This window comes from Pristis pectinata, chromosome 26 (genome assembly GCF_009764475.1).
Source record: "Pristis pectinata isolate sPriPec2 chromosome 26, sPriPec2.1.pri, whole genome shotgun sequence".
Classification (NCBI taxonomy): Eukaryota; Metazoa; Chordata; class Chondrichthyes; order Rhinopristiformes; family Pristidae; genus Pristis; species Pristis pectinata.
Window position 1 is genome coordinate 21,737,525 of NC_067430.1, and position 20,498 is coordinate 21,758,022.

Here is a 20,498-nt window from a genome sequence, read left to right on the forward strand (position 1 = left end):
CTGCCAAGTTTGGTGTCATCTGCATTCATCTGCAGATTTGGAAGTTGTAGCCAGAAGTCCCTTTTCCTACCAGACGCATACACCCCTCCCATGTTGGTACCTAGAACGTTACATGTTTGACCATGTGTTTTCAGCAGGTTTTGCTGTCTTCTGAGAGCTTTTTGTTGTTTTCCATGCTGTCTGCTGCCTCCTTGACAACATTGAATGGAGTGCCAGCTGTCACACTGTAAGAAAAGGCCAGGATCCAAATCAAACGGCTCTGAGTACGTGGCCTACTGTTCATTGTGCTGATGAACTTGTCGGCTGAACCTTGGGACACTGGAGTTCATGTTTTGTGTAACTTCCTGGCAAAGCTTTTGATGAGTATTGAATCCAGTGAAACAATTTTCTACCTTCGGCATCAAATATTCCCAAGCTTCAGTGTGGGTCATGCATTGGTTATAATGAAAGCATTGCTTTCATGCAGAATTTTTGCACCAGCCTCTTTCTACAGATCACTTTGACTGATAACAGGAATGGTGGATTAACTGTTCTTCATCTGTGGAACATTATGATTTTATGAAAATGCATTTTATAGTAGGTCTACTTTAACAGAGCAGTAGGGTGGCACTTGTGTCCCCCAAGTGCAGTCAGTCCCATTTGTCCTCGTTTGGAAGAGCACCACTGATGTCATTACTTAGCCATGGTTAAAATAAGGTCCTATTTCACATCCAGGGGAGCAAAGTTATTTTACTCGTACTGTCTATTGAACACAATTCTTTGCTGTACCTGCCCTACACTGATGCATTTCAGTCCAGGAGTCAAAAAGGGCTCTGATCAAGTGGTCTGTGTTGTATCTAACCTGAAGCCCAGAGGGGTAAGATAACTTTCCAGGATTTTAAAGATGGAAAAGTTTATTAGGTAGCACTTCACCTGGTATCCTAATGCTTTAGATCACATCTTCACTCCCATCTCATGGGCTTATAATGCAGATGTGTGGTTCATTTGCCCCTTCCCTGACACCTATAGGCTTCTGAATTACAGCAACACTCTGAGGTAGGCAGTGTCTGAAGTGATAGGGATACATGCTGTATTGTAGTTGGGTTCCTAAGTACGTGATTTCAGAATGGTAACACTGTTTCAGAAAGCCAAATAATATTGTAAATGGGTGTAATCAGTTAATTGAAACAAACACAAGTCCTGTCTCAAGTTTCAGTTTGTACCAAGTTAACTAGTCTCAGGCGGTTTAACACAATCAACCCCCAATCACAAACAGGTCACTACCAGTATAGAGTGCTATGGTACAGACAAGGACATTATTGGGGCTGTTTGCAATGCTACTTGCTCATAATGTGATTAAATAATTTTCTTAGTCATTATCTAAAATTAAGCTTGGAAGAACATCCGGTAGGAGTGATGAACCAATGTTTATGGAACGAGAAAGCAAAAGAAATTTAGAGGATTGTAATTCCCAAATGAGTATAATAACTCCATATTTTCTTAAAAACAAGCCTGCAGTTTCATACCATTGATGTCATTAAATACAGCAGCAAAATTTCACTTTTTTTTAACAATCTTTAAACTGTTTTTTGCAAAACATCTTCAGAAGCTGTGAAGCAAAAACAAGATGCTGGAAATCTGAAATAAAGGCTGTGCTGGAATTATTCAGAAGCTTAGGCAGCATCTGTGGAGAAAGAAATGGTTGTCATTTCAGGTCAATGATCCTTTTAATGAAGTCATTAATGATGTCATTGAATTCATTATCAATGATCCTTGTGTGGACCAGTAACAACTATGCACTTCAGAAGTTTCCTTGTTTTATATTTTGTGCTTAGTCATTCCCAGATATGTCTCTGAGACAGAGAGAGAGAAACATTTTCTTTATGTTCCAATAGTTTTCAGGTGTGATTTAACAATATGTGCATCATTTTACTTTAGCCAACTATCTGTTAAATTTTGCAAAATTAGTTTTACAAATAAAAGCATTTGGGGTGAAAAATTCTGGACTGTATGTTTTGTCTCTGAAAATTGAAGATAATTTGCTTCCACCCAACTTTGTGGGTGACTGGTGGGTTCTGTGCAGAATCTGTAGACACGGGCACAGGAGAGGCGGGGACCTCGATCGGGTGGCTGGGTTGATTGGGTTTTCACAGGTTCTTTCAGCTGCTTATGTTAGCCTTCCATGTGTTCCTTTTTGGAGAGACTCAAAAGTGTTCAATACCTTCCTGGATGCCTCTTTGCTACTTTGAGCAATCTCAGGTAGGGGTTCCAGGAGCTATTGAAAACGTTATATTTCTTCTTGGGTTTTGAGAACATCTTTGAAGTGGATCAGTCTTGAAGTTTTCTCTGCCCCAGAAAATGCTTGCCATGATGTAGCTCAGATTAAACTGCTTGTTTTGGGAGTCTGATGTTGGGCATCGGAATGATCTGGCCCATCCATTCCAGCTGGTAATCAGTGCCTCTGTGGTGGGGAATCTGACCCGGGACAGTATGCTGATGTTGATTTGCTTATCCTACCAGGAGATATGTGGAGGTGTTGATAGTAATCCAATGCTTTGAGGTGCTTACAATATGAGTGTGGATCACTGTTACTTGGTAGACTATGAGCTTGATGTCTTTCTTGACGTTTGAGGTCTTGAATTTTGAACGTTTCTAAAAATAGCACTGGCACACTGAAATCTAGATTTAATCCACTATGAGTGAAAGACCGTTGCATATGCAGATTCTGTGTGAAAGGTGTTTTACACAATTTTGGCACAAGATGAGCCCACGTTACTTACTTAAAAAAAAACCTCATGCAGACATAGAAGCACCTGGTGGTCAGTGTTCAAAATGAAATCTACAGCAACGTTGCAGTATACAGCTGTTTTTGTTTTGGAAATCTGTTAGGGCAGAATTGGGGGGCGGTGTGGGTGGTGGTTAATTTGCATCTAACCTGGCTCTAAAATATGCCTGAATAGGAAATCTATCTATCTTCAAAGACCCACGTGTTTATTTTGAGTATGTGAGTAAAGCATGTGATATGACCGAGCTCCTTTCATACCCACCAGTTGTTCTAATGTACTTGGTGTCAATGAAGTATTTTTGAAGGTTGTCACTTGTAGGGCATTGCCCCCGCGTACACAGCAAGTCCACGACAAGCAATGTGACAAGTCAAATTATTTTAGTGATGATGTTGATGTTGGTCACTGCAAAGAACATATCTATTCTCTTAGAATTACTGAATATTTAAAATTACTTTGAAATTGTCATCCAGGAGAGCGAGCAACTGAATAGAAATTCTGGAATAATTATAGACTGTGTCACAAAGTACAGGATCCATGTGCTTTATTGTGATACAAAACATCTTAAGACATAATTTCAAAGGATACATTACAAATAATAAAAAAAACTACACAATTACAACTGGTTTGGAGTATAAGGTAACAATTAATACTGGCTTAAAAAGCATTAGTTGACATTGAAACTATTTTTTAAATTCTTTAACATTTAAAGCAATAAAGTGCTTTAAATTGCTACTATTCAGAGGTGTGGGGTCACACAAGTGCCCAAAATGTAATTTTACAGTGTGTCCACCAGATTATGACTGAGAAAGAGCTCCTAGAATTGTGAGATCACTAAAAAAAAAGTTGCATATTATTTCTGGGTACTGATTGCTGTTGGATTTCTGTGTCTTAAAAAAAATCCAGAAAGAAATGGGCATTTTTTTCATTCCCCCCACCCCTCCCCAAATTCTATGCTGGAAAAAGTGCACCAGTGTGCCTTGCCTATTTCTGTGTGAGTTCAGACAATGAATGATGGGGAGGCTAATTTCATAATACCAAATGTGATGGTTGTTTAGCAATTGAGTTTGAAGATGAGGACCACAGAGTGAGTCATAGTGCTGGAGCCTAACCAGGTTCTGGTCAGTGGGTTGGGTGGGATGGATGCAGAGCCTTTTCATCTCCAAGAGGGAGCTATTCAATTCCTGATTGGGGCAGAGATTGCATCCTCTTGAAGTGTCTTTGGTGGATAGAGGATGATTCCTGGCATGACAAAAGGTGGAGCCTTGGCATTTAGAAGAACGAAACGTAATCTAAATGGAACAAGGCAGATATTGAAAGGAAATTTTCTCTTGTTGGGAGAATCTCAAACAAGGGGGTGTAGTTGTGGAATAAGGGACAACCAATTTAAAATGAAGAATCTTCTTCTCTCAAAAAGGATCATGAATCTTTAGAATTCTCTACAAAGAGAATTACTGAATGCATTCAAGGCTGAGATGTTGAGTCCAGAGGTGAATCAAGGCGAATGGGAAAACAGGCAGGAAAGTGGTACCAAGGTCAGAGCAGCCAGATATTATTGAATGGCATGCAAAACAGTTTTTCATTGTACCTTGGTACATGTGACAATAATAAACCAATTACCAATTTACCCTGAGGGGACCAGATGGTCTAATCCTGCCTTAAATTCTTAACACATGGACCATGTAATCTCCAGGATAAATTGTAATCAGTTGAGGACCATTTATGTCATTGGTGATAAGAAAATCAACCAGAATTGCCTGTTTAGTGGTCCCAGCTGGAGACTGCATGTATACAGATATCACCAAGCAGCAGTAGCTCATTGGTGATGCAGTCTGCAGTTGAATGACTTATTGGCACTCACTGTCTGATCTAATAGAGGATCACCTATTGAATCAGAGGTACAGGTGAAAAATGGGTCCCTGAAGTCAGCACCCTTCAGACAGATGGGGAGGAAAAAAAAGGGTGAGAATGTGACTGATTTTTTTTTTAAAAACTATGTATTTACTCACAACTTTGAGAATAAATCAATGCCACCCATCCATTGGTAGATATGTCTTCAACAGGGAATTGTGTGTTTGATTCTCTGGTGGGTAGTCCAGGGGAAAACTGGGGCTGAAGTGGGTGCAAAGTCTTTTTGTGTTAGGGTTTAGCAGACCTTGCAACACCTGGTCTTATCAGTCAGTTGGACGGCAGGGGAATGGAACGGCAACATTCCTGCCATCGTTTGCACCCACATCCATTTGCTGTGTGCCAAGGTAAAATTCCACCTTATAATAAACTGATTAAAATTCCTTTTGTTACAATATTTTTATGGGAATGGGAAATTAATTCCTGAAACTCTGCCTTGCCAGTTGCTTTGAGCTGAAGCAAACACAAGCTCCTTGGGTTTTGTTTGTAATAACAGACCTTGTGAATGGCTGTCAGATTAACTGGCTCAATCTGTTCCTTGTGGTGCATCAGGCAACATTTTCACAGCAAGTGGGTCACTAACTGCATTGAAATAGTGCAGTGGAAATTTAACTGGGACTTGTTAACCATGTGGGTATAAAGGGTGCACGGAGGAACTTGAATCTCAAGGTCACCACAATGTAACTGTACAATACCAGTGCTGCCCACCATAATCAATCTGATGCAGAATATTCCAACAGCACAGACTCTTAAATGAGGAAGGGGAAAATTAATTATCTCTGATGCATTGCAGTCTTAAAAAAAATCATTATAAGGTTATGGGTAAGATTTCACACACATTTTATAAAGAGTTTCCAAATTTCTGTCCCAAGCTTGTCTATTGTTGAAAGATAACCTCATTAGTTTTGTGATTTATCCTCCACCCTTCCCTTTTTAAATCTTCTGCCAATTCCAGACACTGTGCCTGCTGGAGTAATAGGATTGCTAAACCCTCTAGAATTAACCTGGAATATCAGTGAAATAAAGATTAATCTCCTGGCTGCCATCGTGATTCAATTAATAATAACCAGGGCTTTAAAAGGCATTTAAAAAAATGTTCTTTGAACACTTATATTAATTGCAAAACTACCAGAGAAGTGTGGAGAGCAAAGAGGAGGGTAAAGTTACCTGATTGGCCACATCAGTTGGTCATCTGATGGAATACGGTTGGGCACCTTGCTGTTGGAGGTGGCTCCGTTGTCAACTTTTACCCAGAAGGTGGACCAGAACCTGAATTACACTTTGAAAAGAAAGCCTCTGTGCTCCACATTATGTTTGCAACTGGTCAAGCCAGAGTTGTGGAGGTCTCTAAAGCCAGCCTGCCACCACCTGGTACTGACTGCACTGTTTGGGATTAAGTCAGGAAGTTTCTAACTGCCAAAACGAGATTGTGTGATTTAAAAAAAAATACATGAACCAATGTTCCTCTCCTCAATTTTCACCTATCTACATGGAGGTGGAGCACTGATCCTCTGAATTTTACCCAGTGACAAAGTGAAGACCAGAACTTGAAGCCAGGTGTTCTCTCCACCTCGTGCCCCACCAATCCCCTCAACCTTTTTCTTCTAATGGGGCTGCCCGTTCTGAAAATAACTTGGTCAACATCTCAAAGAAACAAAAAAAAGACGATCATTTGTCTCCCTGCAGTGTGAACTTTCAGCACCCTCTGGTCGTACCAGCCTTCGTTTGCCCTGTTTTTCATCTGAGAAAGAATGAATAATGCTTCCAGGAGCTCAGTCTTTTCCACAATAGGACAGAAGCAATAGCCACTGGCTCTAAATGCAACACCGCAGCACTAAATGCTATAAACTCGACTGCATCTGCTACAGATGGCTTGAGGAATTTTTCTTCCATTAGTTCGTTGGGGTAGAATTGCCTTGCCCTGCAAGGTGTGTAGATCACAAAATACATCCAAAAGGAAAAAATATATATATATATTTACACATTGTTTAAAAACAGATGGAACAACACACTTTCAGTGAAAGTCTTGGTAAAATTTTGCTCAAGAGCTCGCAATTAAAGAATTTCAATTAAAAAGAAATTAACATGCATTAAAATACCTGAAATGATTTGACCTGGAAATAGGCTGGGACTGAAAGCGGAAGGAAGGAAAGAGCTGGGGGTCAGTAACTGGTCGACGGTGCAGTGAGTCTCTGTATAAAAGCATAAAATGCTGGATATTTTGTGATTTTCTAACAGGTCTGCCAGTAACTGTGGAGGAAGAATTAATTTTTCAAATCAATGACTGTTCATCTGATGAAAGTTTATTGACCTGAAACATTAACTCTGTTTCTCTCTGCAGATGCTGCCTGACCTGCTGAGTATTTCCTGCATTTCTGCTTTAACTCCAGCTTTCTAGAGACAACAGTTTTTTTGCTTTTCAGGTCTTTTTGTATGTCTTTTCTGCAATGACAGTCCTCTGCCAAAGCACGTTCCAATGGGCATAACATAATTGAAATGCAACTTCATCAATACAAGTTAATGTGCACTTGGCCGTAGAAAATTACAGATGCATGCATCCTCTTGACTGCTTATAGGTATGATTCCTCCCCATCAGCCATCTGATACATCATGGAGTCTCTCCAGTGATTACACTAGAGCTGCCATTAACTCATGTCAGAGCTACCTTTTTCACAGTGGGTACTGCCTTTCAAGGGATTCCCAAATGTGATGCTTACAGATCTTTCAAAATGAGGATTTTCTTTATTAGGTAGAAGTCTTAGCCAAGTCTAGAATTACAAATTAACTTGGGGATTCAAGAGCTACTCTAGGGCATAGTTTATGTGTCACGTTTGCAATGATACGTAATATTTCTATGAACAACGTAATGAAATGGCTGTGGGAATCAGGTAATGGTTCACGTGAAGCCAAGTTAGAATGCTGGTGTTTGTGTGCTTTTTCTATTGGGTGTAGTTTCCTGTTGCATCAATAAATTATTTTAAACTGAGTAGTCCCTATTGATTACACATTAAAAATAGGCCCTGCCTCTCCATTGTTAAAGAACAAGTATCACATGCATTTAACTTAATGGACCATCCAAACATGATTCACTGAGTGGAGGAAGATTAAACACTGAGTATGGCTTCAGAGTAGGGTTGGGAAGGGCTTGAAGATCAGTTTAAAGAAACAAGTTTCAGCTCAAGATGTATTGATCTAGGATGAGCTTCCCAAGTCTGGACCCATGGTCCTTGAAGGGCAGGTATTTTGAAATAGTGCTTGGACGGACAGCAACCTGTTCTCATCTACAGAGGACAGGGGTTCTGGATGATCAGGATTTAATATGGATTGGGATGGAGGTCTGATGTTTGAATAGGGCAGAGCTTAGCAAGGCTGGTGAAGAGAGCTGGAGGAGTCGAATGTGACGGTATGAAAGGTGCAGATGAAAGTTTCAGCAACGTGTGTGTGATGAACACAGCAGGAGGTTGAACAGGTAAAGGACAGGTTGGAGGACGGACTGATGTGTTTAATGGTTAGCTCAGGATTGAATGGAATACTAAACAGTAGCAATTCCTTTTGGACTAAAGCAATAACAAGCAATAGCAAACTGACAGGCAATTTTAAACTCCTCCTAGCTTGCTTCTCCGCTGACTGTCTGCCCTGGATTGGGACAAGAGCTAACATGGTACAATCTGCTCCAAAGACATCACATTGGTCTCTGTCAGCCTGGCTCAATCTAAACTCAAGTGGGCGAGAGGAGAGACAGTTTAACGTTTCTGGTGTAAACTGTAGGAACTGGAAGATCAGGGAGCCATTTTAAGAAAGTGGATTGTATTGAGATTAACACTTTATATAATACATTTAATTTTTGCAGATGGAATGATATAGAAATGCAAACCAATTAGAAACAATGGATGTATTTTTTGGCAAAACAACAAATACTCATGAGAAATATTGAAATCTTTGGAACCTGTTTAAATGGCCCCTTTTATTCCAGTTTCTACTTCTACATGAAGCATTAATCTGGCCTCTCTCTTCATAAATTCTTATGGACCTGCTGTATATTCACAGCATTTTCATTTTTTAAAAATAAAACTGCAAGAGTTGTAGAGTTACCATAATCTAGTGAGCCATCAAACTCCTCTCTCGATGAAACAGAAGTCCTTAGTTTTAACAGTACACCCACAGTGAAGGCCTAACCCCCCACCCCATCCTTTTTTTTTGCTCATCTGTCAACCTTTGGGGTACCTCTAAGACTATTTCCATGTGTATTAAGACTGGAGCCCCTTGAGGAAGGGGAGAACTGCACTGTAGCTGAAAGGCTTTCTGTTCAAGTAGCCATTATATTTCAATACACATTTTGTTCTCATCAGCAAAGATTTCCTGTAACGTCAAGAAGCAACTAAATTGTCAGTTGTGGAAATCAACAAATATATAAATACACAGGAAGTATGGAGTGCAGCCAGACCGCTCCCCTCTTGCAGTCAGTAGTGTGCTAACAGGCCTGTTGAATGTTCAGAAATATTTTTGGCAGTTCAGCAAAGTATGAGCTGTGCACAGTAACAGATGGACAGAGCATGAGGAGGAATGTGACAGATGCTCTGCTCCGAGTGAACAAGAAGCATCGCAGACCCGTAATCATGGATTGATGGAGTGTGGTGATAGGTGAGGGAATATTGTCTGACTGGAAACAGTGATCTGAAGACAGAGGGGCAATGTGAAAGAAGAACAAAAAACATTTAGTATTCAGGTTAACTCCAAGAAGAATAGCTGTGAGGTGACCCCACATTTGACTGATAAGCAAACCCCTCTGTTCTGCAAAGTATTCAACCTGCCTGGGTGTGGAGCAACCAGGGACAATGTTTGTAGCACTACAGCAGGAATGGTCAGTTGGAGCACATAGTCCAGCCTCCCTCAGCTTATTTTACAACAGTCAGTGCTTTCAGCAACATGAGATGCTGCAGAGATTCCTTTCTCCTTGCTTTTCCCTTCCCTGTGTTTAATTTAGCTCACTCTCAGTAAACTCCTCTTTGATTGACGGTTTTCGCGTCTTGCAGTCAGGCAAGTCGAAGCCAAAGTCTCCCCAGTCGTCGCCCCGGTTTGGGATGGTGATGGTGTGACGCACTCGGAAGTGGACAGCCTCCATCACCCGCTGACGTTGAAGCTCTCCACTGATTGTGGCGGTGTTGTTGCTGGATCTGATCAGCTGTTGTGAGCTATAGTCATGCCCCTGTTTGAACTCCTGAAGCCCTCTCCAAATCAGAAGTCTGTACTGGTCTGGAATCTTTAATGCTCCAAGATCCTAATGAAGAAGAGGACATGTTAAAAGGCTGTACAATAGAGTGTACCAGAATGTTTCTAATTCATTCTCAGCTTCTGGGTATCACAGGCAAGGCTGGCACTTATTGCCCATTCCTAGTTGACCTGAGTAGGTGATGATGAGCCTTCACACGACACAGAACAAGCTGAAACAGAAGACTCCTGCTGGAAAGTGTGGGTGAGGATGGGACCCGATGGAGTGATATCACCGTGGTTGGGTAATCTGCCAACATTCACTGCCTAGATCTACACATGAAGCAACCGACCAGAGGCTGGATGTCAAGCAGGGACATCCATGCACCTGACCCCTGACATGGGATGTCGCTAGAGACAGACTGGCTTCACTAATTGGGCTTCTTCCAGATCCTCACAGAAAAAAACCTGACGAGGAGGTGATATTGGGGGGGGGGGGGGGGGGGGGGGGGGTGGTCATTAGTACAGTGCTCTGGGATATCTCCCAAATTGCCATACAACTGTCCTGCTCTGGAGAATACTACTGGAAAGGGAACAGAAAAATGGAGACAAAACAAAACACAAACACAAAATCTGGAGAAGTAGAACATGGCTTATTTACAATAGATGGGCCAAAAATTGTTCTAATGAGACCAGAGCTCTCTCACAGTTTGGTGGTAAACATAGTGTGTACCTGACCATAAAAGCCAAAATACTCTGAATCTGGTTACCAACCTGTGTTGGATTAACTGATCTCAGCAATATAGAGGTGGTGGTGGGAGAACGAACTTCAGGAATGGGGACTCCTGCTCCTGATTGCTGTCCAGTGTTCCTCTGCTGAACTGTGTGCATTTTGGACAAGGATTGAATCACTTTGGAGTTACTCTCTCGTGTTAGGAATCCTTGACAACATACTTCACCAAACAGGTGTGGGTTGGATTAAAGACTCAGGCATGGAGCCTTCTGAGGGGGAAAAAATGGTATCCCCCCCCAACCCACACAGCACCCTCTACACTGTGAAATGTATTACTTTTCAGAAAGGAAGGGCCCCAGCTGTCATTCTCTCCATTTATAACACACAAGTATTTGTAAATAGTACCTCCATGGAAAGGTTCTGCAAGTGGTACATAGTCTGCAGCCCTTGTGAGGTGAAATATTCCAGACAGTTAGGGCAGCCCAGACCTGTTAAAAAACTATGAAAGAAAATTCAATAAATACAACAGTCATAAAATTGAAAACTGGCCTCAGAGGAAGAGGCTGACTAGGAAACTACAGGTTTATTGAGTTGAATGGGCTGACCAGAAACAATGCAATTTAATTTAGCAGAGAATAATAAGGGTTTATTGAAAATATTACAGATTACTGATTACTACTAAATGGATCGGGCACCTTAGGTGATGATACCTACCCAACCAGTACCCACATTAGTTATTCTTACTGATCCAACCACCCCTGTTGACTCAGACATTTCCACTGCTGCCAGTCACCTTCTGATGCCTCTTCCAATGTGATTTTATTCACCTTCAATCCATAACAGTGAATGTTGGCGGGCTTGACCTTTACGGACATCACAGCCAAAACTGATTGTGTCCTCACTCACCACCTGCATGTGATCTGTTTCCAGCAAGAGTTATTGATTAAAGAGCAGGAGGGAGAGACCCAATAGCCCTCTCCCCTTCCTGAATGGGGGAGGTCTCAAGGCCATCTAAATCAGCACCACTGCTGCACTGGCTGGGATCGGCTAACAGAGCAGATCAAGTATTGGACCAAAGGCCTAACTTGCTGAGCTACTCATTGGATCAAAATGCTGAGTGACTGCGAGAGCTATATCTGTTTTTCCAAGAAAAATGAAAAGAGAAAACTATGGTTACATCACTGAGCAAACCCAGGTGACTTGAGATTACATGCTCATTACATGATATCCATTCAGCAAAGAATTGTACACATGACATTGTCTGGTTTACCATGGGAGATATGTGGTGTGACAGAGGAGATAACTTACCTGACTAGAGCAGGGTCTGCATTGTAGGGTGGGGGCGGGGTGCAGTGTGAAGCGGGCCCCATGCCTGCTGACTGAGAGGAATTTCCTCCATTCATGTTTCCATTGGTTGGTACATGATGATGGTGGTGATGATGGTGGTTGTTCATTATAGTTGGCCCTGTATGAGAAAGCACAGTTGCATCAGTTTGAGGACAATGTCCAAATTCAATCATCATCTTCATAGTCTTTGGTCTGTGTATTAATTGGTAACACTGGCAAGTTGTTCAGGTTGCAGATGCAAAAGGTACTTCATTCTGCTCTTCAGAACACTGAAATAGAAAATTGATGCTTAGACGTGTGGTTAAGTAGTGCTGCTTATTTTGGTGTTGAAAATGCAGTTGCTACACAATTGTAAAACATAACAATAACTATTTTGTCATTCTGAATCACTCTGGAAATTTTACTAGACACTCACCTCTGTAAGATACACTTGCCTGCCTGACATGTTTTCAACGTCAGATGTATCATGACAGCATTCCTTGTGCAACACCTCAAATTAGTCCATGTGTCCAAGGCTTAACTATTCTCAGTCACTCCCAAAATAATCATGTTTCCATTGCACAGTGGTCCACCAAGGTGAAGTTCTAACCTTGGGCTCACACCTTGATACTACCAAATGCCTCCTCCACCCATCTCATCCCTACACCTATCTCACAGCCAAGACCTCAGTCCCTAAACCATTCCAACCCTCTGATGCTCCCAGATCCCCAAATCTCAGCGGCATCTACCTGATCCTTAGTTGCATCCAGCCCAGCACTTACCACCCTCCTCCAGCCCTAACCCTTTGACCGTCACTTCTGCTCCAGTCAGATCTGATCTGTGTTTGCCACCCGCTCCCTCTACCTGCTCCAATCTTCTGATTGCCACGCCCCAGTGGTTGTTGGCACACTTGCCTCTAATGGTGCATTACAATTTCCAGTCCAGTATTTTTAATAAAAGTACCTAAATATCCTTGCAGAATAAATGTTAGAGGTGATCCTGTGACTGAGGAACTGCATCTTATGAAATCCCTCGTGTGCACGTGTTAAATGCACCATGTTGAGGAATCACTTTCCTGTGTACGAAGGAGACTGTCAAGTTCACAATGCTAGGTTCTAATTGTACACGGAGTAAAAAGGCCAAGTTTTGAAGGGTGCTCCTTCACTGAATGATTATCACTCTCTGTTGTAACCTTTTCCAAATTTTACTATAAAACTACAACTTCTGTTCTTCCTCTTTTGCTTCATTCAACCCTCAAATATCTCAGGTCCTCCAAGCCTCTGCAGCAGGACTAGAAGTTCAGTCTGGAGCTGAATAAGATGCTGAGATTGGTGACTGTCTGGTTCCATTTGAGACAGTGGCTAAGGGTGGGAATGGCATTGTGACAATGGGCCAAGAATGGAAACTGAGTAAGGAGATTATCTGTTGCAGAATAAAGAAGCAAAGTGTCATCAGTGCTCTCCAGGATGATCTGGAGTGCTGGCAGTCTGGCAGAGGAGAGTGGGGTTTAATGATGTGTGATGAGGTGACAAATCCAGTGATAAATAACTAAACCCACCATGCATCAAATATAATTTGCTACAGTGGACTTGGTGAATATGGACACCAGACCTGATGAAATATGTTGGATGGGATGAGATAAAGTGGTTGAAAAGATCGAAAAATGTAGAAGCACTGCTTTGAATGGAAGAGTAAAGGCTTGACTGTTAGTTGGGTGCAGTTCTGACTGACTTGGAGAGAGTTTTATCCCAGATACAGATGCAGTAGTAGGCTGAGTTGAAAGGGGATAAGGTTATGTAGGAAAGGAGTGAAATAAGGAATGGGACAGAGATGATCTCATCCATGATTAAGACAAAGCAACAGAGTAACTCTGCAAGGACAACTGAATGGAGGTCACAACTGTGACACTCCTTACTTTCTCAGTCATTCCACACTCCTAAATACGTATTTAATGCAAGTTGTTTCATCTCTTTAAAGCTTGCTCTGTGATTTGGTTGTCACAATAAAATGAATCAAAATGTGACAACATATAGATAAAACAGAGAACACTAAAAATGAAAATTGACAAACTGTAAATGCTGGGAACACTGAGCTGGCTGATGTGTAGAGTCAGTGCTGAAGAACAATGTTGGGCTGTGCAGGATAAGTTCTAGGACTGAAGGGATGGAAAAGGATAAATATTCCATTCCCAAGAAATGCTGATCATTAAAACAAGATGCAGAGTAGACGTGCTCATGCCAACTTACCAATGTGTCCATGGGTGGCTGAGGTACTTGGGCTGTGCTGGGAAGGCTGTCCTACCAGCTGGTTGACAGAGGGCAGTTTGTTCATCATATTGGGTACCTTGTTTGTGGGGGGTATCACTGTGCCATAGGAAGATGAAGCCTGCTGTCTGCTCAAAACAAAATAAGAATAATTTAGAATAGTTCGCAGTATTACCAAAGAAAATTCACTTCATTCATTGTACAGGCACGGCAATCTGACTTTTGTTACATATGCGCTCAATAAACCTGTACAAAAAGCGGAGTATGATAGAGGACTGCAGGGAGTGGGAAGGTCCCAGGTTCAATTTTTATGTTATAACAAACTAGCAAAAGACATATAACCACAGCAGCTACCAGTCCTGAAGGTGATTCATAATAACTGTCATTATGCTATTCCATTTTGGATGGGTATGTGTTAACTAAACACACTTATTCTCATCCTTGACTGTTCTAATGACTCATTCTGGGTTTGGCTACATTGCACACAACTGTGGGGCAGTGATTCAGTGAGTAATCATACCCAGTCTCTCACAACCACGTGGGATTTTTTTTATTTTGTGTGAGGAAAAACTGACAAATGGTAGTGCCTCACAACAAAAATGGATTCTGCTGCCTGACCATCAAAGTTAGCAAGGAGGTGCCTCCTTCAAATGGATTTTCTTCAGCAAGTGAGAGTGTAGGGTTATGAGGGAGATTTGGGAATGAAAGTTAAGGAGGGAGGGAAATTTTAGAAAGCACCTCTGCTGAGATCTGTGTGGAGTTTGCACGTTCTTCCTGTGACTGCATGGGTTTCCTCCAGTTTCCTCCCACATCCCAAATACGTGTGGATTAGCCACTTTAAATTGCCCCTAGTGTGTGAGTGAGTGCTGGAATCTGGGGATGTTGTAGAGAGAATAAAATGGGATTGGTGTAGGATTAGTATAAATGGGTGCCTGATGGCAGTGTGGACTCAATGGACTGAAGGGCCTGTTTCCATGCTGCTTTGCTCTATAATCAATGGCACAGTAACAGTAAGCAAAGAATGTTACGAGTGTGGGTACTCACTGGCGCTGCAGCAATTGCTGTTGCTGCTGCCGGTATGAATCAACAAGCTGCTGAGGTACCAATTCCATCAGCTCCAGGCTCTCCTTGATCTTCATGAGGATTTCAAAATTCTCTCGTCCTCGAACCTGTGAGAAAATATCAAGATATCGTACATATTACCATTGCAGTTCTAAGGAAAAGGTTTTATTTTCTGTTTACTTTGCTCCAATTTTCTCCCATCTACCATTAGCCAGGCAGCAATGTCAGATTAATCCCTGTCCTCATCCAAGCATGGTTTTCAATGGGAAATCACTGGATAAGAGGAGAAAATCTTGGCTCATGTTTCCCCTTGGCTGCCTGAAACTAAATGCAACACCCACTCTAACCACAGCCAAGGTTGAAGTCATTTAACCAGCAGAGTTTAGTTGTACTGAGGGAATTAAAATTGTAGATGCAATTCATACTACTGAAGGAAAGCTGGAAAAGAATAGGCAACCTTCAAAATCATAGCACTTTGATTCTTTTACAGATTGAAAAAACGCTTAAGAACTGGGACTAAATTATAGGATTTATAATATTGTTACTGAGTCCCAGAACAGAAAATTTGCAAGGGACACAATATGTATGCTGTTTTCCCAAGGTGACAGGTATGTGACTTGCTGAATCCTTTTCCATGACTAGGCGACATCTGTGATTCTCTCGTAATAACCTTGGGCTAATTACACAAACAACTTTGATACTGGTGCACTAATTGGCACTTAACTAGTAATCACAGTTTGTAAAGCCTTGAGGATAGAAGGTCTGGGGACCAGAATTTTCAAGCTGTTGCAATAGGAATGCTCTTCTGAGAATGGGAACAAGGCATATTAAAGAATGAATCCATTCTATTCCTGACCTGAGAAATGCCTGATACTAACACTGGGAACTGGAAAATGTCCCTTTGACAATGCATAAGCTAAATGCAAGAGCGCCTGACAAAGGAATTGAGGATCATGATGTGGAATCAATGTACTGCCTCTAATGTAGACAGCACATCAAGTTTATCCTGCCTACTAATTATGACTGCAGAGTATAGATGTTAACTGCACTGTTGAGTTCTTAGCTCTGCATGGGGTTCAAAATGATGAAAGACTAACATCACTTGAAGTCAGCGTGTCCTACTGATGGGGAGATGCATTCTACCTGGGGGAGGTAATTGAGGAACACATTTTAAGAAAAATCTGTAAAGATACAACAATGGAGAAAGCGTGCTTCAAGTTAATCCAAAACTGAACTGGAAGCCTTCGTTAAAAGGAATGATCTGTATCCTGGGGACAAATTTTCTGAAGACCATGGAACAAGTTAGCCTTGGCAGAAAGTACCAAACGTCAGGCCCAGAGGATTTGTTTAGTAGCACAAAAATTATATGATCAAAGCCTTTGAATTTGTCTTCAAATGCACATCTCAACAACTACACCACTGACCCCGCAAGTTCTCAATTTGGTACATACCGCAAAACAGTATCTCATATCGAACTTTCATAGGTCCACCTCACTTTCATCCACTTTGCACTGTTGTAAGCACTTAAGAACTTGTACACATTGTCAGCTATTCAACTACAACAGCAGCTTAACAAGATTTGTATGCAGTCAATCAGACCGCAAGGATCAGGAGGTACCAGTTCTCTGAAGGCCAAACTGCAGCAGTGTGATCAGATGAACAATTTGATTGCACAGGCTACAATAGGATAATGAGTGCAGAGAATGGAATGCTTGGTGCACTGGTAAGTCTAGCAGTAAGCTTTCAGGCAACATCAAGAAGCAAGAATGAGCCCAGCACTCATGTGGTGGGTAACTTATTACAACAGCCAGAGACCCAACTACCATGCTGTGTCTGATAGATGGTTCAGCTTTCACTGCTGTACAGACACAAGCCACCCAACAACTGGGTGATGCAGTGGTCACAAGCTTCAGCAATGTAAGCTCAACTTACAGTTTGCCAACTATGCTTTGTTGCCTACGTATGAAGAAATGGGCACCTTGATGATGCAGTTGGTGCCATATTCCATCTGGCAAATTAAGTCCTGCTTAGGAAATGCTGCCTTTAAATGTGAAATTCTACTGCCATTAGAAATGATATTGACTTGATAGTATTGTAAAGGGAAGCAGAGAAAATCAAGGAGAAAAAGAATGTGTTGCAGAAGGCAACATATCACTCAGTAATTAGATGGCTAAAGGAATGATGGAAATACTCACTGGCACGTAGAAGAACTCCTCATCTCCATGCCTCCTTTTTTTAATGCCTGCATTGGGTCCCTGTGCTGCTTGTGGTGTCTGTTTGAATGCTGAAACACAGCAGATAAGGGCATCCAGTCAATTTTCACAACTGCAACCTTTCTTAAATTATTTAATTTCAAATTCCATCGATTACACCAGGCCAAGTTGTCCAACACTCAGGCTATATTTGATTTACATTCCACAGTAAGTTGAAATAATGCATTTTGCTGACAGTATCTTAGAGTTTTGTATAAGTGATTAAAATATTGTAATGCTATGGTAATGTACAGAATGTGTGCATCAGCTGATGAATATCACAGCGCCATAAATTCCCACTTCTGATTTGGAGACCTCAAGCACCCCTCAGTATGCAGAAGCTGGGACTCTAAGGCAAATAAAGAGAAAAAAAACACCTGCTCTGGTCAGTGTGAAACTGAGAGCAGATTGAGCTCTCAGCCAATGTAAGATACAGAAGAGAGATCCATATAGGATGAAAAGCAGACAGCAATATCTGGAGATACCAAACCACCAAATATAATTTATTTGATCACGACACTGTGATCACCCATCAGCCCCACCACAATAACCCAGCCCACACAACCACCACCCAGCTATCCACATGCCACCATCTCATCCCCAACTAGCTCTTCTGTGCTCAGACCGGCAGACTTACTGCGTTTGTTACCATTTCCGTTTTTTGCTGCGCTCTCATTGATGGCCTGCTGCTCACGGTAATGATCCTCATCCGCTTTCCGATCTCTTCCTGGGCAGGCGCAGATTCGACCCTCAAATGACCGACGTCCAAGAACCTGACCACTGAGAGAGATAATGGAAGGGGTTCATTCGGTGTGCGATTTGCTTAAGTGTCAGCATTATAATCAGCCCCTAACGACACCCAAGTCTTTACTGTAGAAACATTTCCCAATGCACTCCACAAAGGAGAAATAGTGTTTGTATTTTTAAATACAAAAAATAATTGTTAAATAGTCTTTATGGCAGGGTTAGGAGAGGTAATTAAAAGCCTGGTTGAAGAGGTGGGTTTGACAAGGGTGTTAATTATGGATAGGGAGGTGGGGAAGTTTTTGGAGGGAGTTCATAAGGATGGGGGAACGGCAGCTGAAGGTGAATAAAGGATGGGACCTGAACAAGAGGGGCAGACGAAAGAACTGGTGGGCTTGGAAGGGGCGCCATCTGGAGAGGCGACTGAGACAATTGTAGATAAAATAAAGTTTAAAAATGATCCTTGGGCACAGTGAATATTAGCAAGGATGAGAATGACAATATACTGTGATGTAACGTAGAATGGAGCGGGAGAGCCTGGGATAACTTCTAAATGTGGATAGATTTACTCCACTATTGTGCTCTATAGCCAGTCTGTACCTTTTTATATCCTGAATAGTTCGTAGATTAGAATTGGGCAACAGCAAAACTCACTCTCTTGTTTCCAAGGTAATGATGATGAGGATGGGTCTTCGATTCATTCCACCCACACAGCTACTGTTACACATGAAGTTGTAGAGAATTGTAGTGAACTCAGTTCCAACCTGCTCAAACCAGAGGAATCATCAATCAATAAATCAATCACCAATACACAACCAATGCTAATCAATAATCAGCATCATAGTATAAGCATCTGCAGTGAAAATTAATGAAAATAAGTGTCATCTCAGATCTCCATTCTAATTCTTTTATAATCACAACCTCAAAGCTCTGGAACCCCCTCCCCCACTTCCTACCTCCTGCAGTCATCCTCAACCCTGAGAGACTGCCTAAGAAAGCTTGATGTCAATTACTAAATTTAATTCATTCTCTCGTCTAAGTCTCACTGGTATTCTTCATTATCATCTTTTCACCAGAGTTTCTCACTTTAACACAGAATGATGTTACAGAATTTTTAAACAAAATTATTTCCTCCGTTCAGCTGCTTATTGAGTGTTTCTAGTGCTATCCTTATTCTGAACTGACACCTTCCATAATACATAGGATTTAATACTGACAAATACTAAACATACTACTTATAACTAAAATAACTCAGAATACAGCTGGTATACCTCCTATTGTTGAATGTTGACATTTTGCTCATTTAGCTTTCTTTCCTAAAATTAAGTGATGACTGGTTAACTGGTTTCTTAGATTCCAGCCATAAGCATTTCATACTTGACACTAGGTGTCAGTATAATCTTAACAGTTCATCATTTGAGGAGATTTCGTACATAAGATGCAGCTAAAACCAGCTCACAGTAACTTCACTAATCTTAAACAGATACTTCAGCAATACTGTGTCTCACTATGATTCAACCTATTTTGTTGACTGAATTTGTCCAATTAGTAAATTGCAAACAGAACATTTACTGGAAAATATAACTGGTTGGCCTGGTCTTTCTGTATCATTGTAGTTCATGGATTCATAATATTTGTGAACAACCTACATTATTTAGTGAATTCAGATGAGCTCATTCACTACTTGATGACATTAGTCAAAAATATACCTTTCAATCTCAAAGTGTGAATCGATGATTCAGTCTAATGCTACTTGCTTGGAGATAAACTCAAGAATTAAAGACATGTGTAAAGATTGCGACATACCTGTGGGGGTTCGAATGGCACCATGACACTCTGTCGTCCAGTGACAGCATCATCGACGTACTGAGCGAGGTTGTTTCCTTCCACCCTGATCAGGTGACTGGCAGGAGCTGACTGGCCTGGAAGGAGGGCAGTGACACACAGGCTATAAAATGTGACTATTTGCTGACTAATGAGAGTCCAGTGAGTATTCTTTCAGAAAGAAGGACCCAACAATGACACAATTGTAGATCCTACATGATTAGGAATAAGAACCATTTGGTTCTTGAACCAGCCTGCACAACCCTAATCACTACCTCAGTAAGGCAACACTATGACCACTTTGCATTACAATGGACTTTTTTTTGTTCTAACTGTGTTCTTTTATAATTTTGTATAACTTATGTTTATTATTTCCTTGTGAATGTTGTGTCTCTAACGCTACATGCCTGTGATG

The 20,498-nt window shown here is 41.4% G+C and overlaps 1 protein-coding gene across 3 annotated transcripts in view; it reads right to left on the reverse strand.

Moving 5' to 3' along the window:
• Positions 1–3,289: 3,289 nt before the first annotated feature.
• Positions 3,290–20,498, reverse strand: part of tp73 (tumor protein p73) — a 100,491-nt gene continuing 83,282 nt past the window's right edge. For all 3 annotated transcript variants that reach the window (XM_052039195.1, XM_052039193.1, XM_052039194.1), the window contains 9 exons: positions 20,066–20,181; positions 18,914–19,023; positions 18,153–18,295; positions 17,459–17,547; positions 15,246–15,370; positions 14,184–14,329; positions 11,920–12,076; positions 11,017–11,110; positions 3,290–9,948 (listed from right to left, as the gene is read on the reverse strand). In XM_052039195.1, the coding sequence (XP_051895155.1) occupies positions 9,646–9,948; positions 11,017–11,110; positions 11,920–12,076; positions 14,184–14,329; positions 15,246–15,370; positions 17,459–17,547; positions 18,153–18,295; positions 18,914–19,023; positions 20,066–20,181 (1,283 nt within the window). In that variant the 3' untranslated portion in view covers positions 3,290–9,645. The remainder of the gene's footprint in view (positions 9,949–11,016; positions 11,111–11,919; positions 12,077–14,183; positions 14,330–15,245; positions 15,371–17,458; positions 17,548–18,152; positions 18,296–18,913; positions 19,024–20,065; positions 20,182–20,498) is intronic.